Source organism: Vidua chalybeata, chromosome 6, assembly GCF_026979565.1.
Source record: "Vidua chalybeata isolate OUT-0048 chromosome 6, bVidCha1 merged haplotype, whole genome shotgun sequence".
NCBI lineage: Eukaryota > Metazoa > Chordata > Aves > Passeriformes > Viduidae > Vidua > Vidua chalybeata.
Genome location: NC_071535.1, coordinates 59,774,512 through 59,799,781, shown reverse-complemented (window position 1 = coordinate 59,799,781; position 25,270 = coordinate 59,774,512). Strand labels below are relative to the sequence as shown.

Sequence of the window (25,270 nt, the reverse complement as noted above, 5' to 3'; positions counted from 1 at the left end):
TAAAAAACACACTCTGGCATTTATATCACTTTGCAGTTGATATATTTGTCTCTCCTGGAAAGAGGTCAAGCTATAGAACAGCACAGCCATCTTGGTCAGTGCCAAACGACCAAATTATAGCCAAGTAATATGTAAAATATAATACACAAATTATAGGCAAATTGTATACAGTAATTCAAAATCTGGTCACACACGCTCACTGGGCTTTGTACTTTACAGGTATCTCTGTCAGTGGTCTCTGACAGCTCCACTGTCCTCCCTCCTCTTGGACATATCACCAGCATTGGCCTGGACTTGATTTTGTGTTACAAATTAGAAAGTTTCTGCCTCTAGAGAGTTTACGTACATATGAAAAATCTGATAGCCCTCTTGAACCTGTTTTTCCCTAAAAGACATTCTGGTACCTCTGGGTCTACAAAGTTCTTTAAAATTTGCCCCTTCTTCAGTGCAGTAGGTTAAGCAGCAGGACTGCTGAAGCCTGGTCCTTAGTTCCAGAGGAAGAGCTGTGACTGACAGTACCTCTTACGAGTTGTCTTTCTCCCTGTATGCTCGGAGAAACAAAAACTCCACTGTTTTTTTCCAGCACCAAGACGAGTATTTGTGCGGCATTTATTGAGACTAGCAGCAGAGAGTTTCACACAGTTAGATGTGAAAACATATACTGATGTCATCAAAATCTCTGGCCCTCAAAACCGTGATTACAATGGTAACAAGTGTAACAGCTACACACTATTTTATTATCTATTATTAATTTTTAACAATGACAAAGCCAGCCTGAGCGAGTCGCCTGATTACTGGTGGAATTATGCCTGGCTTATACAATCATGTTTTACAGATATCATTTTTGTATTAAAAAGAGGGGAGTAGAGGGGGGAATGCTTTTCAGACATAAGCAATGTTGCCAAAGCACTAGGAGGCAAGTTATATTATTAAACAACTTTTCTTATTAATACCCTCTCCCCAAATGCATCTCATTTCAATGATATACTTTTCTCTTTAAGAAGAAAAAAGCTTCTACTAGAAGATGATGCTATTTCTAGAACCGTTATCAGCAGTCTTTAAACAGGAGGCTGAACATCCACACCAGTCTGAACTTCCTGAGCTTACCGTGGCCTTTGATATTTGCCTAAAGTATTATAAAAGGGAAAGAGAGAGAAAAAAAAAATGAAGTTAAATGGAGCAGCCAGTTCTCAGCTTTTCCCCTCATGACACCCACCAGCCTCCCAGCCTACAAACCCAGAAAGCGAAGCAGCACCTTACGAATCCCTTACTTGTCAGGATAAACATGCCTAATGGCAGACATCTCCTCAGCCCCCACCTCCTCCGGGAAGGCTCTCCTGCCCTCCCCTCCGGCTACGGCTGGGTCTCAGGTGCCTGAGCTGTCTCAGCCGCGCTTTAACTCTTTTTAACCCGGCAGCATGAATCCGCTGAATGAAGATCGCCGATCCGCCCGGGCTGCACCTCTGACACTTTCCCCTCCCGACTGCGAGGGCGCGCGTTCCGGATAGCGAGGCAGCCGGAGCAGCCGGGCGAACGGGCTCGCTCCGGAGCAGCAGCGGGCACCGAGGCACAAGGGCGCACGGCCCGGGACGAGCCGGCGGAGGGCCGGGCCTGCCCGCCATGGGGAGGCGGGGGACGGGGCGCTGCCCGTCAGGACCCGCGCCCAGCTCCGCGCCCCGCCAGCCCCCGCGCCGCCTCTGAAGTTTCCCCGAGGAGCGTGTGCGCTCCGGGAGCGGGCCAGTCCTGCCCCCGGGGCGGAGAGGGGCGCGGCGGCCCCCGCCCGCTCCCCCGCCGGCAGCGCTGCGCCAGCGCGGCTGGGCGGCCGCGGCGCCGGCGCTGCCGCCCTCGCGTTCAACTGGTGGGACCCCCGTGCGCCCCCGGCCGCGGCACCGCGGGGAGCGGCGGGCGGCCCGGCCCGGCCCGGCCCGGCCCGGCTCGGCCCGGCGGGGCGGGCGCCGCCGGCTGAGGAGGATGCGGGCGGCGGCGCGGCGGCCGCAGGCGGGCGGCGGGCAGCGGCGCGGCGCCTGACCGCAGGGCTCCGCTCCGCTCCCGAGGATGCTGCGGGGCGATGCCCGGCGACAGGGAGGACGAGATCTGCCAGAAAGCGCTGCAGCTGCTGGCCGAGCTGTGCTCCGTCGGGGCGGTGGAGAACGAGAACTGCCGGGATTTCATCTACTACCTGCGGGACAGAGCCCGGCCCCGCCTCAGCGACTCAGGTACGGCCGCCGCCCTCGGGGGCGCGGGCACCGGCGACCTCCCTCCGGCCCCGGCTGCGGGAGGAGGGCGAGCTCCCCCGAGCATCCCCGGGCTGCCGGGAGCCGTGGGGAGAGGCCTGCCGGCGCGGCGGGGGCTGCCCGGCAGCGGGCGGCCGCGCAGGGAAGGAGGCGGCGGGGGGATGCTCCGGGACCGCGGCGCCGGGCGGGTTTGCCCGGCCCGGCGCGGGGAGGACGCCGGTCCGGGCTTCGGTGCCTCGGAGCTCGATTGACGCTGGGGGAGACGCGAGCCCGAGCCCGCAGCGCTCCCCGAGCCCGCGGCGGGTGCGGCAGCGCGGGGGGGGGGGGGGGGGCGGGCGCGCAACTTTGCGCGGGCGCTGCCGCCCCGAGCGGGTCGGAGCCGCCCTGGCCGGCGCCGCTGCGGTGCCGGCGGCCCGGGGCTGCCCCGCCGCTCCCCCGGATCCCCCAGCGCCCCGGCGAGAAGCGGCCAGGGCGCTTCGTGGCTCGGTTTAACTGGAGCGCGGGTTTAACGCAACTCCGCGGTTCCGTGTGTCGCGAGCTAAAAAAAAAAGACTGTTCCTCCCGTTTCTGGAGCAGACGTGGGGGCTGTGGGTCTGACTGGGTGTGCGCTGGGTTGGTTTCTGTGTGTTTGTCAGGGTTTATGGCTTCCACATCGTGGCATAACACTCTTACTTAAAAACTTTAACTTAAGGAAGCTTTCTCGTAAGGAAGCTGAGCTCTAGCTGCACAAAACCAGAAAAGATTGAGGATTTGTCTCTGGATGCAAGGGAAGGGCAAATTGCAGTTTAGAGTAGGAGCTTATTATATTTATTTTTACATCATCAAGTTGAGGTTGCTCAGTATGGGGAGAAATTTACTGAGTTAAGACAGAAGTTGATAAACGTTTGCAGTACTGGAGAGCCTTGCTGTTAGATCAGCCAGTCATCGCAGCACAGTTTTCATTGCTTCATTATTCTCTGAAATAAATCAGTCCATTTAGCATAGGGCAGTCTAATGACGCTCTTTTCTGTAATTTAGTAGCCTCAAGTAACGCTCCAGAGTGCAACTTCCTGACAAATCCTTGGATATGCTGGAGGCCTGGAGAAAACAAGTAAAACTAAATAAAAAAATACTCAATGGAGGAAAACGATGTGCTGTCACAATAAATGAATAAGGAATTTTCCATCATTCAGTTTGCTTGTATCCAAAGTTATTTGCAGCCATTCTGGCTTTTCACTACTTAAAATATTCAAATTGGAGTGATTCATGCAATGTTTGATAGGGTTTCTTTAAAAGTAGGCAAATATAATTGTTTGGTTCATATAGGCAGATTTAATTACTTTGTTGATATAAGCAGTAATTTTAGGACAGACACCTGTGATTTTCTGTAATTTTCATTTACTAGAGGATCAGTCATGTATTTGTATATCAGGTCATGATTCCAAAGCCGTCTGCTGAAATCAGTGCTCACTTTGGATATGAAACTACTTGAAATGCGCATGGAGACTTTAACCTCCGCCACTTGGCTAACAGCTTTTCAGATTTCTTTCAGAAGCTACCTGCTTCTTTTTTTTTTTTTTTTTCATCAGCCTCAGGCAAAAAGAATACCTGGCATCTGTTTGGGAGTGATTTTAAAACATGGCGTGCTCAGTAAAAATTTATCACCTCTACCTAAAGATGGGGAAAAAAAAAAAAAAAAAAAAAAAAAAAAAGTGTGTTTATTTCTACCTGTTTTGCTAGAACTGTTATTACACAACAGCCTTCCGGTGTCGTCGCGAACCTGCTCGATTACACAGAGCAGCAGTCCCTAACCCTCGCCAGCCAATGTGCAACAACACTGAGCAATTATGCTGCAGGCAGCATCTTCCCATTGGCCTCAAGCTGAACGTTTTTATTTTTTTGCAGCTGCAGCCAGTCTCAGGGGGTCTAGCAGGCAACTTGTTACCCATAAACCCTGACTTGGAAAATAGTTGTGTGAGGTAGTCACGTCAGGAAGTTGTTAATTTACCTAATCTCGTATTTCTTTGATTAAAATGTATTTCTTATCCCAGTGTGGCTGTCCACGTGGTTTGTTTAGCCGGTCCTTGGTTGTGGTGCTGTGACTGTAAGAAGACAGCGCACGTGACTTCCAAAATGAAGCAATACATAGTGAGAGGGCAGTAAATACACTGACCAAACCCAGCTTGCTGTGTGGAGTGAATTTCATTGACTTAACAAGGGCAAAATGGCCTTAAAAAGCCCTGACAGCCGATCCATTCCCTTTGCAGCCGCTAGAGGCCTGAATAGGGATGTGGAGGAAAGTGGTGCTGAAGGACAGCGTCTCCTTACCGGAGCTGGGCAAAAGATGAAGCTGTCCTTGCTCCAGCTTCCTGCCTCCCGAGGTGTGAACGTGATGTGCTTTAGTCAGACCGAGCAACTGGCTCTTAGGCCACCCAAAACAGCAATCTAAAAAAGATCAGAGTGGAGAAAAGTGCATGATTAAGTGTCTGATGAGGTACATGACTAGGTAATTGTGCAGGAATTAGTGCACGGGGACAGGCTTTGAAAAGTGCTTCTGAAATGAAGCCTTGCCCAAACCCAGTGACATGGTGAGTACAGATAATTCTGCAGCACCTTTGGCTGAAGCCATTCGTGGATGTGGGCTCTGTCCTCTGTCAGGACTTGTTAGAGAAACCCACCCCTGGCTGGGAGAGGGAGGGAGCTGAGGGGCTGCTGAGCCTGGTGCCAGTGTTTGTGTCCAAGCTCAGCCCCAGCACGGAGCAGCCAGATCCCTGGAGATCCACTCCTCTCTTGCCTGACATCTGATGCACTTGGCTGTGTGACTCGGGCCAGGAGGGGACTGGATGCTTGTGGTGTGTGCCACATCTTTATTTTTCAGTTTTTCAGTATGTTTCTGCGGTTTTCCCCTGTTGTGGGGAGTGCTGCATGTGCTTTGAGCACGAGTTTAAGGGCTAATGAGATCTGGGTTTAACATGCTGGTCCACTGGATTTCAAGGGTGACACGAGTGAGTCAGATTTTAAAGCTTTTCATAAAACTAAAAATGCAAATTAGGCATTTAGTGAAAAATCTTCAATTAGTTCAATAAGAGTTATGTGTCAGAGCAACCTTGAAAATCCCCAAAAGGCATCCTTAAGCATTTAGATACCTTAATAAGCTGACTCGTTTTCTGTTCCATTGTAAAATGTCAATAATATTTCAGTATCACTGAAGGGCTTTCTGAGGGTAAATTGCAAAGTCTGAACACGTCAAGTATGTAATGCATTCATAAAGGAGAGTCAGATGGACCTCTCAGACATATTCAAGTAAAAACAATGTTTGTCATATGGGCATTTGAAAGCAATCACTCAAGATCATGCAATATCACCCCACGATACATGATAAAGCAAATATTGTAGGGCAGGAATGTGCAGAAGAATTCCTTCAATGTGTAAAAAAAAAAAAAAAATCCAGTAAACCAAAACAACAACAACAAAATCATGAAAGCAGAAAATCTTGATAGAGAGACTGACCATGAAAAGAAGAATTAAGACAAAAAGGTTGCTTATGAAATAAAGATTCTAACAAAAGTCCACGCCACTAATCATAGGGAATTTTTCATTAATTTTGTAATGGAAAAATGAATATAAATAAAAAGTAAAGTTTTCTGATGCTTTGGATTGCACGTCTTGAGTATGAGCCATCAAGGTCTTAATTATGTTCTTTAAAATTCACTAAAAGATGCTGAAACAGAATACATGATGAATATTGTGGGCATAACAATGGCCATTAGGCATAAAGTGTTTTACAGGTCATAAGTATGAGATCAATATTTCACAGTGACAGAAAGCCAGATTTTAGCACTAGATGGGGGTAAAGATAGCTGACAGTCAAGAAATTAAAAAATCTGGGAGTGGAAATGTGATGGATATTGAAGACAAAATGTACAAGAACCTGCAATTATGGTCTTGCAGTAGAATTTAAGCATTTTATGAATCAGTACTTTACTTTTTAATGTCCACTTTCAGCTTCAGGACAGAGAAAAGTACAAAGAAGCAGAAAGCCAAAGAGGCATAACCATGGCCTCCCAGCCCTGTGGTGGAATGTGAGAGCCAAGGTTTTCTGTGGAGAGTGTTGTTCCAGTAGGATGCTCATTCCCTAGAAAGCTAACACTTGCAATTAAATTGTACCTCAAAAAGTTTCCCTTTAATTCAGAACTGAGTCTAAAAACAAAACCTGTCTTCAGAAAGTAGTTAGATTCCTTAAAAAGATATTTTAAAATTTTTATACCTTAAATTCCTTCCTGATTTATTCCCACCTCACCCCCCAAATCTTCCAGGAGCATATCAAGATGCTAAGTACATCTAGATTTATCTAGATAAATTCAAAAAGCATTTACAAGTTTTAAAGAGATGAAATACATTTGAGTGGGCGAAATGACTTCCAGTATGTTTTTTTTTTTTAATTTTATTTTCCTCACTGTGAGCTGTTGCTCTCCATATTTTTTGTTTTTCCTTTCCTGATAGTATTCAATGTGTCCTGCTAGTGCAAGACTTTGTAGGATAGAGGACAAGTGTAAATCATATTTCCTCTCTTGAGGTCAAATGAATGAACACTGTGAGGCCCAAGTTCTTTGGGTTTTGAGAACCAAAGTGGTCTTTCAAGAGTTGAAAAAACTACAGCGTTGTTATGTATTTTAGACTAAAAATAAGTATTCATTTTCTCTTTTGAAAAGTCAGGAACAAGTTTGAACAAGGTAAAAACAATTACTTCCTGTTGCTTGAATTCTAAAATGCTCTGCTAGTTTAATTCCCTCTAAACAAAGAGGCTCTCAGAGACTTTCCTGTCATACTGGAGGAGTTTAATATTGTTTTTCTCCTTGGAAATCTGTTTTAAACAGATAGCTAAATTTTGAAACAAATTGTAGAGAAGAGCAAATCATGTTCAAAATAAAGGGACTAGCTGTGCACTTAATAATGGCTCGAAGCTGTAATTAAGGTAAATAAATTTAAATAAAAGTAAAGATTTTAATTTATTATAACCACATACAACATTTTCCTGGAATGCATTTTTGTTCCTTTAGCAGCCAACCTGAAGAATTATAGGTGTTTAAGTTATGACTTAACGCTTCAGAACCAGAGAAAAGGACGACTACAAAGATTTTCCTCACGATGAAACCAAGCTTTGATCAGGCTGGAACACAGTCGTGTTAAATACTCTTCAGATATGAAAGAGCCAGCTCTACTGAGATCACTTTATATTTTCCAGACATGCAGAGCAGCTGCACTTTAGCTGGAGAAGCCAAACATGAGGAGGTTTTCTGTAGTTCCTGTGACCAGACCTCACTGCACTGCTGTCCCATGGATGCTCCTGGACACTGTGGGGAGCAGAAATGTTTCAAGTCTATGAGAAAAAGGCAAGAGGAAGGTGGCTTCCAGCCCTTCTTGGCCTCTGCATCCAGAGATGTGGAAAGTAGGAGCTTCCATTTCCATTTTGGTTTTAGTCCTCACTTACATGGGGATTTCACCAAATGTTTGTTGTTCACGGTCTGCCCTTATACCCTGAAGCTACAACGATGTGTAACACCGGGTTAAATAGGCTGATGCCAACAACACCTCTTTGTATTTAACAGAAAAAAAATGTGTTTGCTCAAATATGACACATATATAAAAATACTACTTATTTCCTGGAGTCATTGCAAGCCCATTTGTGAAGTAATACTACAGGTTAGAACAACATGCTAACTGAATCAGAAATCAGTTATCTCTACAGCCACACAGGTTATGCAAGTCTCTTCCAAGTGTGCAATGAACATTAAGGAAAACGAGTTAGTTTCAACTGCAAGTAACAAAAATATCTATCATTGAAAACAGCCTGAAGAGTAATGACCTTGGAAAATCAGGATGTCTAGATAGCATACAGTCTTACACCTGAATTCCTGTTTAAATGCCAGTTTTGCTGATGAAGAGCAATAGGTTAATTTAGCCCTTGTACATACAAACTGGTTTTGCCACTAAATCTTGATCGCTGCATTTGTCACACCTCCTATTTCAGTGGGGTTTGCACATTCCTCCTAGATGGCAGGAGAGGGGAAAAAAATTTCTAATCATGCTTTCTTTAGAGCTACCCAAAATCTTTGTGCAGGCCACAGTTTACATTTGTCACCAAAAGCTCTGATTGCTTAAGAAGAAGTGTTGCTGTGACAGATTTATGGGTTATTAATTCCTAAAAACCCCACAAACTTGTGTTACAGTAATGACATTTTAAGAGTTTTATTATGGTGGAATACTGAATTGTTAGGTATTTCTGTGATCCACACATTTCGTGTCCCAACTACAAATGATCAGCCACATGTTACCCCAGATATTTTTCTGGAAAATTCCTTTCCAAACTAATTTGTGTGAGTTTAATTACACTGACAATTCAGAGACCTAGAAATGTAAGTCCAAAATTATTGCTGTCATAACAGCAGATCTGCTTAAACTCAGTCTCGAGGCTGTGCAGCTCTGTACCAGCTTTGATGTGCAATATGTAGAGGCTGAGCACAAACTGCAATTTATGTATTTTTATTTAAAACCACATTTCTAGGGTTTAGCTCTTCCCCCACTGAAAATAATGATCATTGTTGATGTTGTGCAAAGCTGTACTTAAGAACATTGCACTGTACATTTTTTGCTATATTTTGTCATTCATTTAAGCTCTTCTGTGGCTTTATTTAGACCAAAGAGATAAAGAGAGATTATTTTGACCTAAAGCTTTATGTCCCTTTCATATTGCTAACAAAATTTTAGTCCAAGGGATAAAAATTTAAAATAATTAATTACAGATGCTGTCAGTTGCAACTGCAGTTTTTAAAGTTCATCATTTTGCAAGATCAATCTTTTTTGTATGCTTTGTAGTACTGTTAAGTAGAGAGTACTCGATCCATTTATTTGGAGAGTACAGAAATAAAGTGTTGTGTATAACAGGTGGTGGTTTGCACATTTCTTGCATTTGCTGTTGTGGTCACACTGGGTATTATTGTGTGGCTTAAGCTGCTCAAGACGTTCAGCTGCCTCTCTTTTTTTGGATTTAGGCATTCATTAGCCTAAAGTTAGCTGGAATTCAGAAATGCAGGAGATGCAGTCGAAACTGGCATGTGTGTGTGTATGTTTGAAGCCAGTTTACAGTTAATGTGTGTCTACCAAAGCTAAATGTTGGAAGAGTCTATAATCTGTCAGAAAAAGCTTTCAGATTATTTCTGTAAATCCACCATGCTAACAAAAAAATAATAATAAAAAAAAAAGTCAGGCACTAATGATTTTGGAGTTAAAACTTTCAAAGGGCTTCTTCAGAAACCTTCCAAATTTCTTTTTAAAATAAGAATAATGAGGATTTGAAATAGGATAATTCCTGCCAGGATACTTTCCCACTTTGTTTTTGTTCCTGCTGAGTTTCACATGCACACAAAAAGAGAGCCTTGCTGACTTCCCTTGGATGTAAGTTTCTTCAGTTCATTACATGTCCATCAGGGAGTTTGTTTAAAACATCCTAATTCTATTTTACAGTGTGTGAAACTCCCCAAATGCTTCCTTCCCCCCTGTGATGGACCTTTCCTGTGTGTATACAAAACACTTAATATTTATCTTTGAAAATTTCTTCTGGTAAACCAGTCTTCATCATTCCCATCCAGGTTACTTCGTGCCTGGTTTCTCCATCCCTTTTATAAATCTTGTGTGTGTATACACCAGTGTTCCATGTGTTTGCCCATCGGGGTGTTCCCACTCCTTTTCTCAAGCAGCATCTCATTTTATTTACTGCCCTATTTTTAATCTCTTCAATTCATCTCTGTTTTAGTTGTCTGACTTGAGCAATATAGTTTGTTTTTCTTCTCCCATTTAGCGAAATTTCTGAATGCAGTGAGAGTTTCAGTAGCTGTGTAATCAGTCAGTACATAAAGTTGGACCCATCTTACACACTTGTCTCACTGGGCATCTGTCTGTAGCTATATAAAATTCCTTTCGAGCTCCCTTTTAAAACTTCCTGCTTCTTTTGTGGTTTGCAAGAGGTTCATGGCTATGGAGTTCATGGTTTCGCCAGTACAGATAAGGACATTCCAAAAGCTGTTTCTCACATCTTTCCAATTTTATAAATAATTGCAACTTGTAATTCTGTACAAATTATCCGACTATTACAGAAAGGAATGTACAATGCAAATTAGAAAATGATCAATGAGACCAACAGTCTTATGATCTTCTGTTTCCATTTGTAACAGATGTTTTACCCATTTAAAAGAGGAGTTTGTTTTTTTTTTTTCCCCTAGAGAAGTGAAATGGATAAGATTAATGCCTAGTTATTCCATCTCTTTTTGGGAAGCCTACCCTAAACAGGCTGATCTCAAGTGTTCATTATGCTAAGTTCTCTCTGCACAGCAGAAAGGAAAAGAGAGTTTCCTGAGCCTGGCTGCAGGGAAATGGGAAATGCAGCAGGTATTGAGTTGTTCTCGCTGAGTGCTCTCCTATTCCCTCTAGTAGGGCTGATGGAGGATATGTGTAGCAGTGGCATTACCTGCTGTAAAGAGATTTTAGGTCCATTAGCAACTCAGTACAAGAGAAAACAGATCTGGTATTGCTTCAAGAATATGTAAAGCTCTAAAGAGAAAATTCTCTTATCAGTACATTTCTGTTTTTTTTTTAAGCTATACCAATTTACTCGGGGTAATACAAGACACAAATCTAAACCAATTTTGTTTTCTTCTGTGATTGTGTTCTCTCCTGCAGTAGATCATGCATCAAGAAAGAGTATATTTCTCCAGATGCCACTAAGGCATCCATGATAACAAAAGTCTAATGTAAACTTTTCCTCCTTTTTGTTTTCGTTTTAAGTTGGCAAACACTGAAGATGACTAGTGAGTTAAAAAAAAAAAGCAGAGGTGAGAAATTAGGCTTAGCAGGTAAACAGAAGGTGAAGGGCTGGCCCAGTTTTGTCCATTTGTTTTGTTTGTTCAAAGTTCAGGGGGGTTTCCACAAACAAAGAGCGCTGAAACCTCGAGGTGCAGCAGGCACGGGCATGGTGTTTGTCACTGTTCTGCTCAGGAGATGGACCTGAGGAGCAGAACAGGCAGCCAGGCCTCTGAAGAGAGAGATAAAACTCATATTCCTAAGGGACCGAAGAGCATCAAGCAGTCTTGTGTCACCTGGAAATTAGAGTTAGCAGAGTTGAAGCCTGGGCTTCTGAGGACCTGCCTGTGGGGACATAGTGGACAGGAAAGGCTGTGGATGTACTGTGTTATACATCTGCCTTTTTTGTCCTGATCTTCGAAGACTTTGAGCTTCTTTGTGAAGTTTGATGTAGAAAAAAAATAGATAAAGCAGACCTGTCCAAATTCTTTGTCTGTCTTGGGGTCCTATCGCTGGTTTGTTTGTTGACTAGTGGGTTTTTTGTGGGTTCAGTAGCTTTCTAAGCCAGCCTGAGAAATCAGGATTTGATGGTGACATTTGGGCTGTGGCTGATCAGTAAACAGAAGGCTTGGCCATCGTGGCTTCCCCTATTCTGGAAAAGCTGTCACCTTGACTCTTCCCTGTGCAGCAGCATCACTGTTCCTGCCAGCTTCTCTTAGCTGCAGAAGGTGAAACATTTTTATATCTGCTCTCATTCTCAAGTTAATGTCTTGTTCCTGCCTACCTTATTCGTTCTGTACCTGTCTCTTGTTCTGTTGTCATTGTGTTATAAAGAGCAAATTGACTAGTCAAGATGATTTCTTTCCTGCTGCTGCTAGGAGCCAGTGATGATAAAATAGCTAAAAGCAGTTCCCAAAATAGCAGTGCACAGGTATAGGTTTGCCAGAGTGATTGAATGGTGATTACTCTATAGGTCCTTCTGTAGTGTTACAAGTCAGACCCAGCACTGTGAACAAAAACTGCTCTTTCTTCCTGTGATGGATTTTTCTTCCTTTCTTTCTCCTTTTCTTGGGAGCTGGAAACCAGAACAGACCTTAATAGCAACAGGACCAGCAGCATCTTCAGCCAGTTCAACTTTTCTTTCCTTCCCAGATTAGAGGGAAGCAGTTTTTCACCTTCAGGAAGATCCAAAATTCAGTCTTGGGATTCACTTTCTTGTCCTGAAGGCTCGGCGCACTGGGAGATGAAGCAGTAATTTTGTTAAAATGGAAGGCTCAGGATTTAACATTTTTGGTTGTTTGGCAGTTTTACCTCCCTTTTTTCTGTACCCCTCTCTATGTAGAGGATTTTCAGTGGTAGTTGTTGCCATGGCACTAAGCAGGACGAAGTGTCTACTCCCGTCTCAAAACTGGATGTTTACGGCCGTATCCTGAAAAATTATCCCTTCTGACAACTCGGGGTTGTTTACACAGAATTAACACACCACTCCTCATCTTCCAAAGTGAAGAGAGGCTCTTCAGGTCATTCCCTGTGTGTCAAGACAAATGTGAGCTTCAGCAGTGCTGGAAAAGCCTCAGAATCAGCTCTGTCCTTCCACTCCCTCGTTAGCTGTTCAAATGAACAACCGCTTCACGCCCTGCTGAGCAGCTGATTGGCCTTGGAGGGAAGAAGCATCTGAGGCAGTATTAATGTTTCATTCAAAATCATGAGAGCCAGGGAGGAGGGGAATTAGGGAATTCAAAACCCAAATCAGTACTGCCTTTTATTTCACCAGGTCCTGTTCTCTTGAGCAGCATCCCAGATTTTCTCCCACACTGGATTTCCTCTCAGGATGGTCTTGCTGCCTTTGTGAGTTGTTTTTGCCAAGGATAAATTTAACAGCTCTCTTCCCTTTGCTTTTCTTTCTCCATTGTCTGCTTCTTCTCCCCAGCCCTGTTGACAGTATCTGCTATGACATATGCTGTACAGGAGATGGAGAGACAAAGAAACTGTGCAGTCCCTCCATCCTCTTCCCTTTTCCTTTCTCAGGTCTTCACTGCTGCATCAAGGCCGGTGAAAATCCCTTTTTACTTTCTCACCAGGCAAAGTAGATCAGAAAGCTGAAAAATTAGTGCCTCAAAATGCTATCTCAAAGATATGTGAGCAAATTGGATATGATAAAGCAATCAGTAAAGGAGTGTAGTGGAGTGCATGACAGCAAGAACAGCCAGCTGCATCTGGGAAATATGTAAGTCCTTGGACTCCAGCAGTAGAAAACTTCCCAAGCTGTAAAAGAAGAGCAATTCTTTCTCTTTTGTGGCAGTCCCAGTGGTTTGAAACATAGTTTGCAACTAATAATTGCAATCATAGAGTCATTGACTTTAAAAGAAACACCTCACAGTGGGTATTCACGTAAGATCTTGGATTCATTGTACGTAGTATAGCACATGGTGGGGTTGTTAAATTTGCAGATGTTGCTAATAAATAAAAATAGTTTTATTAGGACAGGAATAGAAAAAACATTAGATACAGAAGTGTTGCATAACCAGCCTTCATGAGCAGGGAAGCTCCCCTTCTGCAGCGTTTCAAGAAGTACTGTTCCCAGTAAATGACAGCAAATAGATCCTAAATCCCTAGGTCATCCTGAGAGAAATATTAGCACTGCTGTTTTCAAAAACCCAAATGTTGCGTTTTCTTGTACCTGTTAGCCTCTGGAAAAAAAAAAAATAAATAAGGGGAAAAAACAAGCTTTGACAGAGTATTTCCTGACTCAGCAGTTGAATGGAAGGGATGATGCTGATGCACTTGGTTCAAGGTAATGGAAGGACTTCACCCCAGCTGAGGAGGGAATGAGCACACAAAACAGCACAGGAGGTACCTGCCTGTAAATCCTGCTGACCAAATATTACTCAAGAATCTGTTAATACAAAGGTGTTTAACTCAGGGATGTTTTTTAGAGACAGGAGTCGTGTTTTAGCTGGCTGCCATAGACTACTAGTTGGGACTGTGAAAACTAAGGCTGTTTTTTGAATAGTGAACTTGAGATGTGATCTTGTAGAAATCTGTCAGTGCTGGTTTTCCCTACCCTTTCAGCTGCTTTTTCAGTAGTGATATGCAGTAAAAATTCCATCTAATGCTGTGTCTGTAATCAGCAGAGAAAGCAGGGCATGTCTCAAGTGTGATGCCAGTAAAGCATTGAGCAGAAAATGGCCTAAAAAGCAGCCAAGAGAAAACTGTGGGCCCAAGGATTTAGGTGGAAAGTAGCCAGCCTGAATATGGCTCACTCTATTTTCATAGCAAACACAAAATAAGAGCCTGGGCTTTGCTGAGGCCTCTCAGCACTTTACTCTTATAAATAATAAACAGAATACATTTTCCTCCTGTGTGGGTTAGCAAATAGAAATGTGCCTCTGTTATCAGCAAGGAAGCCATAATTGAGAGGCAGTGATTTTGTGGAATACACATTCAAATGGGACTAAATAAAAGCATGAGGAGGATTTCAAAACTTGTATTTCTATGCTAGGTTTCATATGTTTAGCTATGGAATTTATTCATGATACCTTTTTGCAAGCTTGGATTTATATTCTCAGACTCAAATCATGCCACTCACTCCAGCCCGTATCTGACACAGCAACAACTCTAACAGGGTAACTTTAGGTAATCTTTTGCATATCCCAGCATTTTGCTGTTTATTGCCCCATTTTCAGCATAATTTCAGAGTTTTGAGTGTTTGCTTTCATGGCTGGGCTTGGATTACAAATGCACATCTTGGTGTGATACCACTTGAGCCTGAAACTGAAAGGAATATGGTCATGGTAGTCCTGTTCACATTATTGTAGCAGAAATGCAGAATAAAACATATTTTTCTTGGAGAGGGGCACGTTTCTAATATGCCCCATTTCCAGCTTGTGTCCCCCTCACATTTGGGATTAAAGAGTGTATTTTTACTGGCTCTATTTACTTGTTCTTAAGGATATCTGTTTATTCATTTCAGTATGCCTCAATGTATGTTGTGCTCATGTTTAGGAAACTTACAGAATTAATTGCCCACCCCTTACATGAAAGTTCTCTAGAGAAATTACAGTGGGTAACTCTACTCAACAACCCACTAACAGCACAACTTTCACGAGTCTGGAAGTTTGGAACATGCAGTTCTTGGAAGTGCTTGGCCCTTTTCCCTTCTTCTTTTTTTGTCAGTTTTTTTCTTAGTGAATGTAATGTCAGGCCTACAAGTGAAAAGATTTCTATTTTCTTAACATTCACATTTAGTCATTCAAAAATTATTCCTTTTTTTTCCTACAGTCATCTGAGTCAACCCGATGGTGGGAATTGTTTTGATTTTAAGGACATAGGATCACAGGGACTTCCTGAGAAAAGGATGTGTACAAGCAGCTGAGTCTAAAGAAAATATTTAAAGTACTGTTCATGTAATTCAGTTTTAGGGTTTTTTTTCCCCTAATATAATCAAGCTATCAGATGAGTGATTTTATTTTCTTCTTTCAACCTAATTTCTTTATTTATTTTGAGGGGCCATGTGGAACATGGGTAAGAAGTAGATATTGGTGGGTGCCTTACTTACCTGTGTTGGATGACAAAGGAAAAAGAGCCAAGTTCTCAAAAATTATCCTAAAGTTATTCCACTGAAGTGGCTGAAAAGTTAGCAAATCCCATCAGTGTATTCCAGCTAGAAAGAAAAGTGGGATGTAGCTGTCTCTGCAGAAATGAGAACCCCCATTACTATTTTTAGAGAGCAGAAGATGAAAAAAACTGTGGCTATAAATTTACCATCCATTGTATTTGTTTTTCCCTTAGAAGTAGCAGAACTTTTTAAGTTCTTCAAAGCCAAGGAAAACCCCAGATTTGAGAGCAATCCAGCTGAGCAAGTCTTGGAGGAGGAGAGAAGATGTGAAAGCTCAGTGCTTCCACGCTGCTCTCTGAAGTATCCCTCAGCAGCAGCGTTCTGGTTTTTAGGAACAAGGCCTGACACCAACATCTCCTTCACATTCCTTGTAATTCTGGGAGGGAAATGAGGAGAGCAGTGGTTCTCCCCTTGGCATAGGCCCGAGGAAGAGCAGTCATGAGTCTGCCAGCAGAAGGTTTCAAGGCTGATGGTCCCTTCTCTACATCCCATTTGTTTGTGTGCGTCCACCTGGAGAGGCTGGTGCGCGCATCATGTGGAAAGTGTATCACTGATTATGATTGAGCTCATCCTAAAAAAACTGTGCCATACCCCGTGATTACAATTTCTCTCTCTGCTAAGGTTGTTTATCTTCTCTTTCTTGTTTATTGCTTGAGTGAAGCTAGCACATTTGAAATTCTGTTTTAGAAGAAGTAGGATACAGTGCAACTGGTGGCATTTCACTGCAGAATAACCCCAGAGGGATTTGTAATCCCCTGGCGCTATCATCCAGTAGTGAGCCAAACTGAATAATGAGCTTGATGCCATGAATTCAGCCTCATACTCAGCCTCATTCTGCATTGGTTGGCATTGCTTAGAAATTAATTAATTATTACTCTGCATTTATGCTCTCAATGACATCCAGTGGCTGGCCTAAGCACTCTGGAGCCACTGGCAGCAGCAGCAATACATGTACATGCAGATATTTTGTTCTCCCTCTATAAATATGTGCTGTAGACTGTCTTTTAAAGGAGCTGTTACTGCTTTGTCTTCCCCACAGCTGGACACAAGCAGGCAGTACATGCTGGACATCAGTCAAAGATGCACAATGACACATAGTTTGCTATTAGTGTTTACAGGATTTGGAATGTGGTAATTGATTTTGGCACTGAAAGTGCAGTCTGGTAAATTGCTTGTCACCCTTGTTTCATCCCCGGTCTCATTGAGAATCTCATATGCAATTAACCATAATTGCTATACTGTATTTATTCTGAAGCACACAGCACATTGCTGGTTTGTTGTTTGGTTCTCAAAAATGGTGAGTTAATTGCTTACAAAAACACAACTCAAAATAAGGGGACCTTTGTGGTGAGGGACTTTTCTTCAGAGTAGAAAATGATGGAGACTTTAATATCATCCATGTTCCAAACTCATGGCCCTCCTGTGCTTGAAATCTCCCTGGCCTCAGGGACAGGAACTTGTGCATAAAGTCATGAAAAGTCAATTTCCGTTACCAAACTGTGGGACACAGCAAGAGGAGCTGGATTCTCTGCACACCAGGACCGAAGTTAAAAAGTTCTTGTGCTGTCTGTAAGACAGAGCAATTCCTCCTGCATGTGGAACTGGACAGGAATCCTTTAAAGGAATGTATTTGCTCCACATCCTCTAGGACACAAGGTAGAAGCAGCACTGAATGGCTCACATTAATTCCTCTGCCAGTTTATCCTGGCAATATTTTCTATTTAAACAGCCAAGGCTCCAGAATTAGCATGGACTGTCTCGAAACCTCAATAAAACGAAAAGCTTTGCCAAAAAATAGACTAGGACAGAAAAAAAAAAAAAAGAAAAAAAAAAGTAAAGCCCTTCTCACAGATCATCAACAAGAATCTGCAAAATTTTCCTTCCCAGGAATGAAGAGCTGTATTTTCTCCTGCTGGAGGACAGGTCTGCTTCTCAAGATTAGGATGAGGGCACCTGCTCTTTTCATGTGGTACTGGATTGGTCAAGGAAGACCTAATCAGAAATTTCATTGCTGAAAGAGAGGATACTCTTGTGTTAAGAAACCAGATGTTCTAATTTTTTCTGGAGAAAGTAATTTCAGGAGGTAAGATACAGATCAAGCTAAATTAACTTAATTAAAGAAAATGCAAATGCAGTCGAATACATTTTCTAGTAGTGAGTGTAGATTCTACTTGCTGCAAGCACAAAATATCTCCAAGAGTCTGGATTTGACAAATAGTGGCAATAATTGTACGTCTAAAAGATTAAAAATATCTTCTATCAGAAGGCTGGATGAAAAAAGGAATTTTTTTTTTTTTACCCTTGCAAATTAAAAAAACAAGCCTAAAGACCATGAACTGATTTCCAGGATATTCAAACTACTTTAGATCTTACTTTTAATCCAGTTAATTATTTTTCTATTCTCCCTACAACCAATTATCAGATTAAGGTTCTTATGTAATATGTAAAATGGTCTTTTGATAATAAAAGATTATAAAAGAAATGCTGCAGAGTTTGCTTCAGAAGAAAGCTCAGCAAGATTGAAATCTGCAGAATTCCAACTTGAAAGAGGCTATTAACTTTGATAGCAATTGCATGTACCATTACAATTGCACGTTCCACAAGAAAATGGGGTGCATCACTTGGGGCATGGAAGACAACTGCAAATCTTTACTGTAGGAATCATTAAAGATTGTACATAAATACCATTCCTTGGATTTTCTGCTTAGATCTTCCAGAATTGCTACATTTATCAAAACCTCTATTTCAGTTTTGTTTTGTTTTTTTTTTTTAAATTACAGATGTTGATTATAACTGATTTGGAACTTTATAGTTGCACAGGAAGGACATTAATCAGAGAAAGGCCAACAAGGTGATTAGAGAGATGGAGCATCTCTCCTGCAAGGAAAAGCTGAGAAAATTGGGTTTGTTCAGCCCAGAAAAGAGAAGGTGACCTGAATGGGGCCTTCCAGTACCTGAAGGGAGCCCACAAGAAAGAGGGAGAGGGACTTTTTACAAGGACAGGACAAAGGGAAATGGCTTCACACTGAAAGAGAGTGGATTTAGATTAGATATTAGGAAAAATTTCTTTGCTGTGAGGGTGGTGAGGCCCAGAGAAGTTGTGGGTGACTCATCCCTGGAAGTGTCCCAGGCCAGGTTGGATGGAGCTCAGAGCAACCTGGTCTGTTGGAAAGTGTCCCTGCCCTTGGCAGATGGTTTGGAAGTAAGTGATATTTTAGGTCCCTTCCAACCCAAACCATTCTATGATTCATAGATTCATAGGTATTTCAGTCTTTCTAGAATCTATTCTGGAAAAAAAAAAAATAGAAATCCTTCTGTTTTACAACCTAAGAACTGATGCTCAGCATGAGTTTTTTTACTCTGCAGGGTTGGTGACGTGGCTTTTCAGCTGCCTGTATCACTTTCCTTCTCCAAAATCTGTTCATCCTCTCAGTCCTTCACGTGTTGGCCGTGTGCCTGCTGAAAGCAGGTGCATTTGGAGAAATGACAGCTTTCTCAGGACTCAGTTATTTAATTAACTCGTTTTTAGCTGGATCATTTGAAAAAGCTATCCCAGCTGTCTGGTGGTCAGTACCTTGCTTGTGTGCTAAGCTTGTCAAACTCCCTGCTTCAGTTGCATCACGTTTCTCTAGCAGCAGCTGGAAGGTTGCTAGACTCACAGTGAGGAGTGAGATGATCCAGGTTCCCTTTTTCACTTTTCAAACTGTTTTACAAAGGCTCACCTTGAGAACTGTGCTGCGTCTTGGCTTTCTGCTCCTATTTCTAAAAAAGGCATTTAAGTAACTATGACATTTATAAAGGGAAAAGCTACTTAGTGATAAACAGTTTAATCACTGAGATAATTTAACAGCTTTTTTTCTATGGTCTACTTGGTATTGTGAATAGAAAAACAAACAATTCTTCAAATATCCACTTGGGTTTCTGAGCACATTTCTGCGCTGTTTACATTCCATTAACATTCTACTGATACAGATTTACTCACAGTGGTTTTAACTGTGTCTGTCCAGACATATTTTAATGCTTTCTCACAGCTTTCATGAGTAAATCTTGATTAAAAAAAAAAAAAAAAAAATCACTCACTCTATCAACAACGTCAGATTCCTTGATTATTTAAATAAGGACAGAAGGCTGTCACTTATGTCTCAGATATATAGCAGAGGTCACTAAACTTAAATAAAGACTGAAAAAAAATAGCTTGCAAATTGCTCTTTAAAACATTAAAAATTACATCTTTCCAATTAAAAATCTAAATTTTCATGTCTTTTCCCGTTTGTATGATATTTGAAAGCACCAGAGAAAAATATTTTTAATGGACCTTCATGTCATAGTCCAGGAGGTCAAGAGGCATATTGTAAATTGATGGACATTAATGAAGTAACCTGTGCTTCAGAGAGGTGGTCTGGAGACTTGGGACAAGAAAGTGTCGCCTCCTTCTCTTAATCACTCCTGAGGAGTAATTAAATGACTCCTTAAATCAGGGTCTCATAGGTGCTTAGATGGTTTAGCTTTGTAATTCTGAGCTCACTGTGGCTGATGACTGATGACATCTTCACTGAATCACAGCACAGAATCTTTAAGGGTGGAAAAGCCCCTTTAGGATCGAGTCCAACTCTTAACCCAGCACTGGGAATTCCACGAAAACCAGGCCCTGAGTGCCAAGGTGCCCTGTCTGGACACCTTTCAAACACCTCCAGGGAGGGTGACTCAGTCCCTGTAAGGTCAGGGAGGGCTTGACCCTCTTGGCTTTCTCTCTCAGCTCCTTACAGCTCCATCAAAACAGAGCAAGGAGCTGTGACTCCAGCCATACACATCTCTCCTACTCAGCATGAGTAATTTTTTAGACCACCAAAGCCCTACAGGAAATATCATTTATTAAGCTTGTGTCAGTGATCATTTTATGTGTATTTAATACATATGTCAGAATCTTATCTTTCCACCCATCTCAGACTTGGGATGGTTTTGTGTGAGTGTGCATGTCAGAGGGGAGGAGAGAGAGAGAAGAGGGAGAAGAACACAGGAGCAAAGGAGAAACAAAAGCGAAGGAGAAACCTCTGAACAAACAAACCAGAGTAAATGTGTGTGGATCCATCTGCAGTGTTGGAAAAAATGGAATGTATGAAATGTGCCCGTTCATTGCTGTAGAGGGAAATAGATTAAAATCCTCAGAACCGTTTTAAAATATTAACCATCCATATTTTAATTGCTGGATATTTTTACATGCATCAAATTAACATACTTCTTTAAAGTGGTTGATACCCTTAAATAGGGTTCCACATGCAGCCATTGCTATAAATGACTTTTTGTATAAGAGCTTCTGATCCTTTCTCAGGCCGTAGCCTCTGGTGTTCAGAGGTTTCTTGAGTTGTGGCTCACAGTGATTTTAAATATCCAAACTAAAAATACCTCCTGCTTTTCTTAGGTGCAAAATCCACCACGAAGCCCCTTGCAGCTTTTGAAACCCCCAGACAGATGCAAGGCTAATGTGTTTGTGAAGTTACTATCAGCCTTAAAACCCTGAAATGCTGAAGCATTGCTATCTTGACTTTTATGTCAAGATGAATGAAAAAGAAATTAACTTCTAGGACTGCAGGACTGCATTTGTTTGAAAATGTCTGGTTTTACATAGAGGCGGAAGGGCAAAAATAGGCTGTTTTTCATTAATGCTGAATTATCTTAATTTTGATTATCTTAATCTTGATGGTTGCCAGAATTTCTAGCCTTAAAGAACTAGCTATTGACACTGCTCTGTGGCATTTCTGGTTTATTATTCTATGGGTACAAAGCTATGGGTGTTGTTAACAGAAAGGTACCAGAGGGATCAGGGTGGAGAGCACGAAGGGTTCTATCAAGTCTCATCTTTGTGCCTTGTCCCGAACCTGTCTCCTTCTAAAATAATTTCCTTCTAAAAAATAAATAAAGCCTTGTTTTCCTTATGAATCCAGCAGGTTCTCAGCAGCTCCTGACCTTTTCACAGTAAGTGATTTGTTGAGTGTGCCCCTTTGGCTGTGTGGCAGGGCCTTGTTTCTCGAGGTATGGGTGCCCAGTTTGACTCAGGGAATTTAAGGGCACATTAATACTCCAATCTTCCTGAGTCACTGACAGGAGTTTTGCATCCCATCCGTGAACTCTTGACATTTATGTTGGAGAGCAGCAATCCCATGGTTGCTTCACTGATGCTGAAGTGTATGGCTCAGATTTATCATCATCTTGATTTTTTTTTCCTCTTTTTAATCTATCACGGCTCAATCAAAGTGCTTAAATCAGCAGCTGTGGAGAGTAAAGCCCTGAATTCATCCTCAGTGAACTACAGTACCTCCAGTTTGCTGTTCCCTGAGAAAGCTGCAGGATTGGATGCCTCCTGCCCACTGTGGAATGAGAAATACAAGAAGAAAAAACCCCTCAAGCTGCCCAGTTTCAATTTTATATTCACAACTAAATACAACATGAAATGATTCAGTTCATAAGAAATTGTTCCATTTACAAGAGTTGTTGCTACTTGTTCTTTCTACAGATTGCTTTTAATAAAATGTCTTGCATGGCTGTACAATTAAACCCAAGAAAACAGCGATCCAGATATATTCAGATCTTACTCAAAGCATACATTCTTTAGTATATGCTTTGCAAAAATAAGCAAGTTGAAGTTCTTTTCTGTATTCAGTTTTGCCAAAATTAGGAAGGCTTCCAAGAGCATTTCAGCTTTAAAATAATCCATGTCTAGGAATGAAAAAGCAGAAGAGCAGTCTGAATGATAATATTATCAAATCTGTTTCTCAGTTCTGTTCTTTAGCTGCTGCATTCCTAAGATGTTTCACTTCAGATTTCTCTCGATTTTCTCTGTTTTCATATCTGTTCTGCAGTTTTCTCTTAGACAGTGCTGTTGACAGACAAGACATTTGGACTTGATCTTAAGGATCTTTTCCAAGCCAAATGATTCTACGAGTTTATGACTTCCAGAATCACCATCTCATAATTCTGAAAGTCTTAAGCTATTTCTTTTGCTCTCTAGCAATGGACTATGAATGGAAAAAAATATATATTCCATATTTTTTTTCCTAACAATTCATAGTAGACATGATTTGATGGTAAATTATTAATTAGTTTTCTTTCCTAGCAGTAAATGTCCCTGCCAGTAAGGCTTTCATCACACTCTAATACTTATGGATCAACCCAAAAATCTTCCTTTTATGAAGTGGGAGCCCTAAGATCACAAAGAACAACAGACACAGAATACATTAGCTGTGGCTGAAACATTTTTAACAGAAGTCAATGTGAGTGTTGCAGTGCATCTGGCTCCTCATCTGAGAAAGATAAATGCTTTCAAGGCTGCCTTTATTTCCTTTTGTGCCAGCAACTCCCTCCTAAAAGAAAAATCAGGCTATTTAATCAGCTTAAGATGTTAGTGATTTGTGATTCTAATAAGCAATAAATTTCCTCTTTATCCATATCAGTCTATGCAGGCAACTTTCTTGAAGTCCCTTGTGAGGTTTCAACACTTGTGACAACCTTTTTATGATCTGCCAATATAGAGAAAGCAAATGAATTTTGGCTCTTCCTTAAATGTAAAGCAAGTATTGTAAATATTGAACTACTGTCAAGTGCCAGACTCCCATAATGTAGGCTTAGAGTCGTTGATTCTGAAAAGGAAGCTAATGAAATAATTGACCAATTTTCCATTGCAAGCAATCTGACTTTAAAGAGAAGCTTGCACTTCTACTCTATGTAAATTGTCCAGAAAAGTAATACTATCTTCTTGTTTCTTAAATATTTATTAAAAAAAAAAAATACACCAAAAAATTAAGAAAGGTTCAAAAATAGATATTTGTTGTTTGGTTATTCAAAATTAGAAAGGCTAAGGGTTTCCACTAGACTTAATAAGGTTATAGAGAAGGAGAGACCACTGGTATGTGAAATTCAGTGCTTCTAGTAGGAAAAAGATTGGAAGTTGCAAAGAAAAATACAGACTTTGACTAGAACTCATATGAGCAACACAACTCTTATTAACCATGGCTGTCTCTGTGAAAGGATCTGTTAATCATATTCATCACGTTATAGATTTGTGTGTATATATTTAGTCTTCAGGTATTAATGTGAAACTTAAATTTTGTTGAAGCAGAAACAGCCCTTCGTACTCTTTAGTGCTCTGTCCACATCTCCCAGTCCTTTGTATTAATTTAATTTCACAAATTTTGGAAGCTGTCCCTGCCCGTGGCAGTGGGGTTGGAATGAGATGGTCTTTAAGGTCCCTCCCAACCCAAACCTTCCTATGATTTTATGATCTCTCTAGCTGTCATTTTGAGCACTTTGGGAGAATATTCCTGTACAGTTTTATACAAATGGGAAATGAAATGCTGCTCTGTCATTTCCTTTAGTACTCTAAAACACTTTACTGTTATTGCAGCTTACTGGGCTTTCAAGGACTATAATGGAACTTGGAGCTTATTGGCGTGGTTCAAATGAGCTGTTTGCTCTTCCATAACCTGGGGGCTTCCTGCTGCTGGCTATATTCTGCAGAAATAAATGGCAATTTCTCTTCATTATTATTCATAGGGTCATAATATTCAAGATTAATGTGTGCTCGGATGGCTTAGTCATTAAAATATTCACAAATCTTGACAGTTTCATAATTTTTAACACACGCAATTTGTCCAAAAAAATTTCTACTGGAAAATTTCTCTTAGGTTATTCTTTATTCATTCTCTATCATTCATTTTGCTATTAAAACCTTTCATTCTGCTAATGAGGGAACATACACAGTATTTGCCAAAAGTGACTAGTCATTTTGTTCAACTGGATGAGAAGTTAAATCCTTCAATTATTGCATGAACTTCTATTTTGCATATTGTAAAAAAAGCCAGGATAAACACTTGCAAAACATTAATTAACAGCCCTGTTCACTTTGTGAAGGATCCTGCAAGAAAAAGAAAAGTCAAAATGTATCATATTAATTGTTTTCTTGGAATAAATAATCTGATTCTGTGATTTAACACATGCAGCGAAGAAGCAGAAAATGTCACAGGAACTTTAGTCCTACAAACACAACTGCTCACCGTGAAGGAACCTCACAAGCCTGATGGTCACAGGAATTTGCAGTGTGTGTCTAGTCCCAAAATTCCTTTTCCACTTGTAATATCACCAGCTTTCCCTTTTAGCTAAGAAGACACAAGCATGCCTCAAATGCCAAATGGCTTTTAGAAGATTTTGTGTTCCTTTGCTCCAGCTACTTTTCCTGTCCTGCAAATGCATCACTCCCCATGATTCTTCCTAACAGGGTAAAATAGAACCATTAAAGCCATCTCTATACACAGATTACTTGAAAATCTGCCATGGTATCTTTAGAACTGCTGTCCTCTCTTCTGTTCTATTTTAATTTATGGATTTTTCCCCCCAGTTTATAATTTTTTACACTCGGTATTAGAAAACCAAAGGTGTACAGTAATTCTGCACATTTTATCAGTTGCATGAAGTGAGTAGTAAAAGAGAAATCAATAATAAGCAAAAAAGAACCAAGAATGAGGCGTGGGAACCTGGGGAAAATTTTACAGCAGCCGTGTGTATGCAGACATGAAAAATTCTTTTTTTTCTA

General features: G+C 41.4%; 1 protein-coding gene across 3 annotated transcripts in view; it reads left to right on the top strand.

Annotated features, from left to right (window-relative positions):
- Positions 1-1,987: 1,987 nt before the first annotated feature.
- Positions 1,988-25,270, top strand: part of SYT9 (synaptotagmin 9) — a 67,902-nt gene continuing 44,619 nt past the window's right edge. For all 3 annotated transcript variants that reach the window (XM_053946208.1, XM_053946207.1, XM_053946209.1), the window contains exon 1: positions 1,988-2,216. In XM_053946208.1, the coding sequence (XP_053802183.1) occupies positions 2,069-2,216 (148 nt within the window). In that variant the 5' untranslated portion in view covers positions 1,988-2,068. The remainder of the gene's footprint in view (positions 2,217-25,270) is intronic.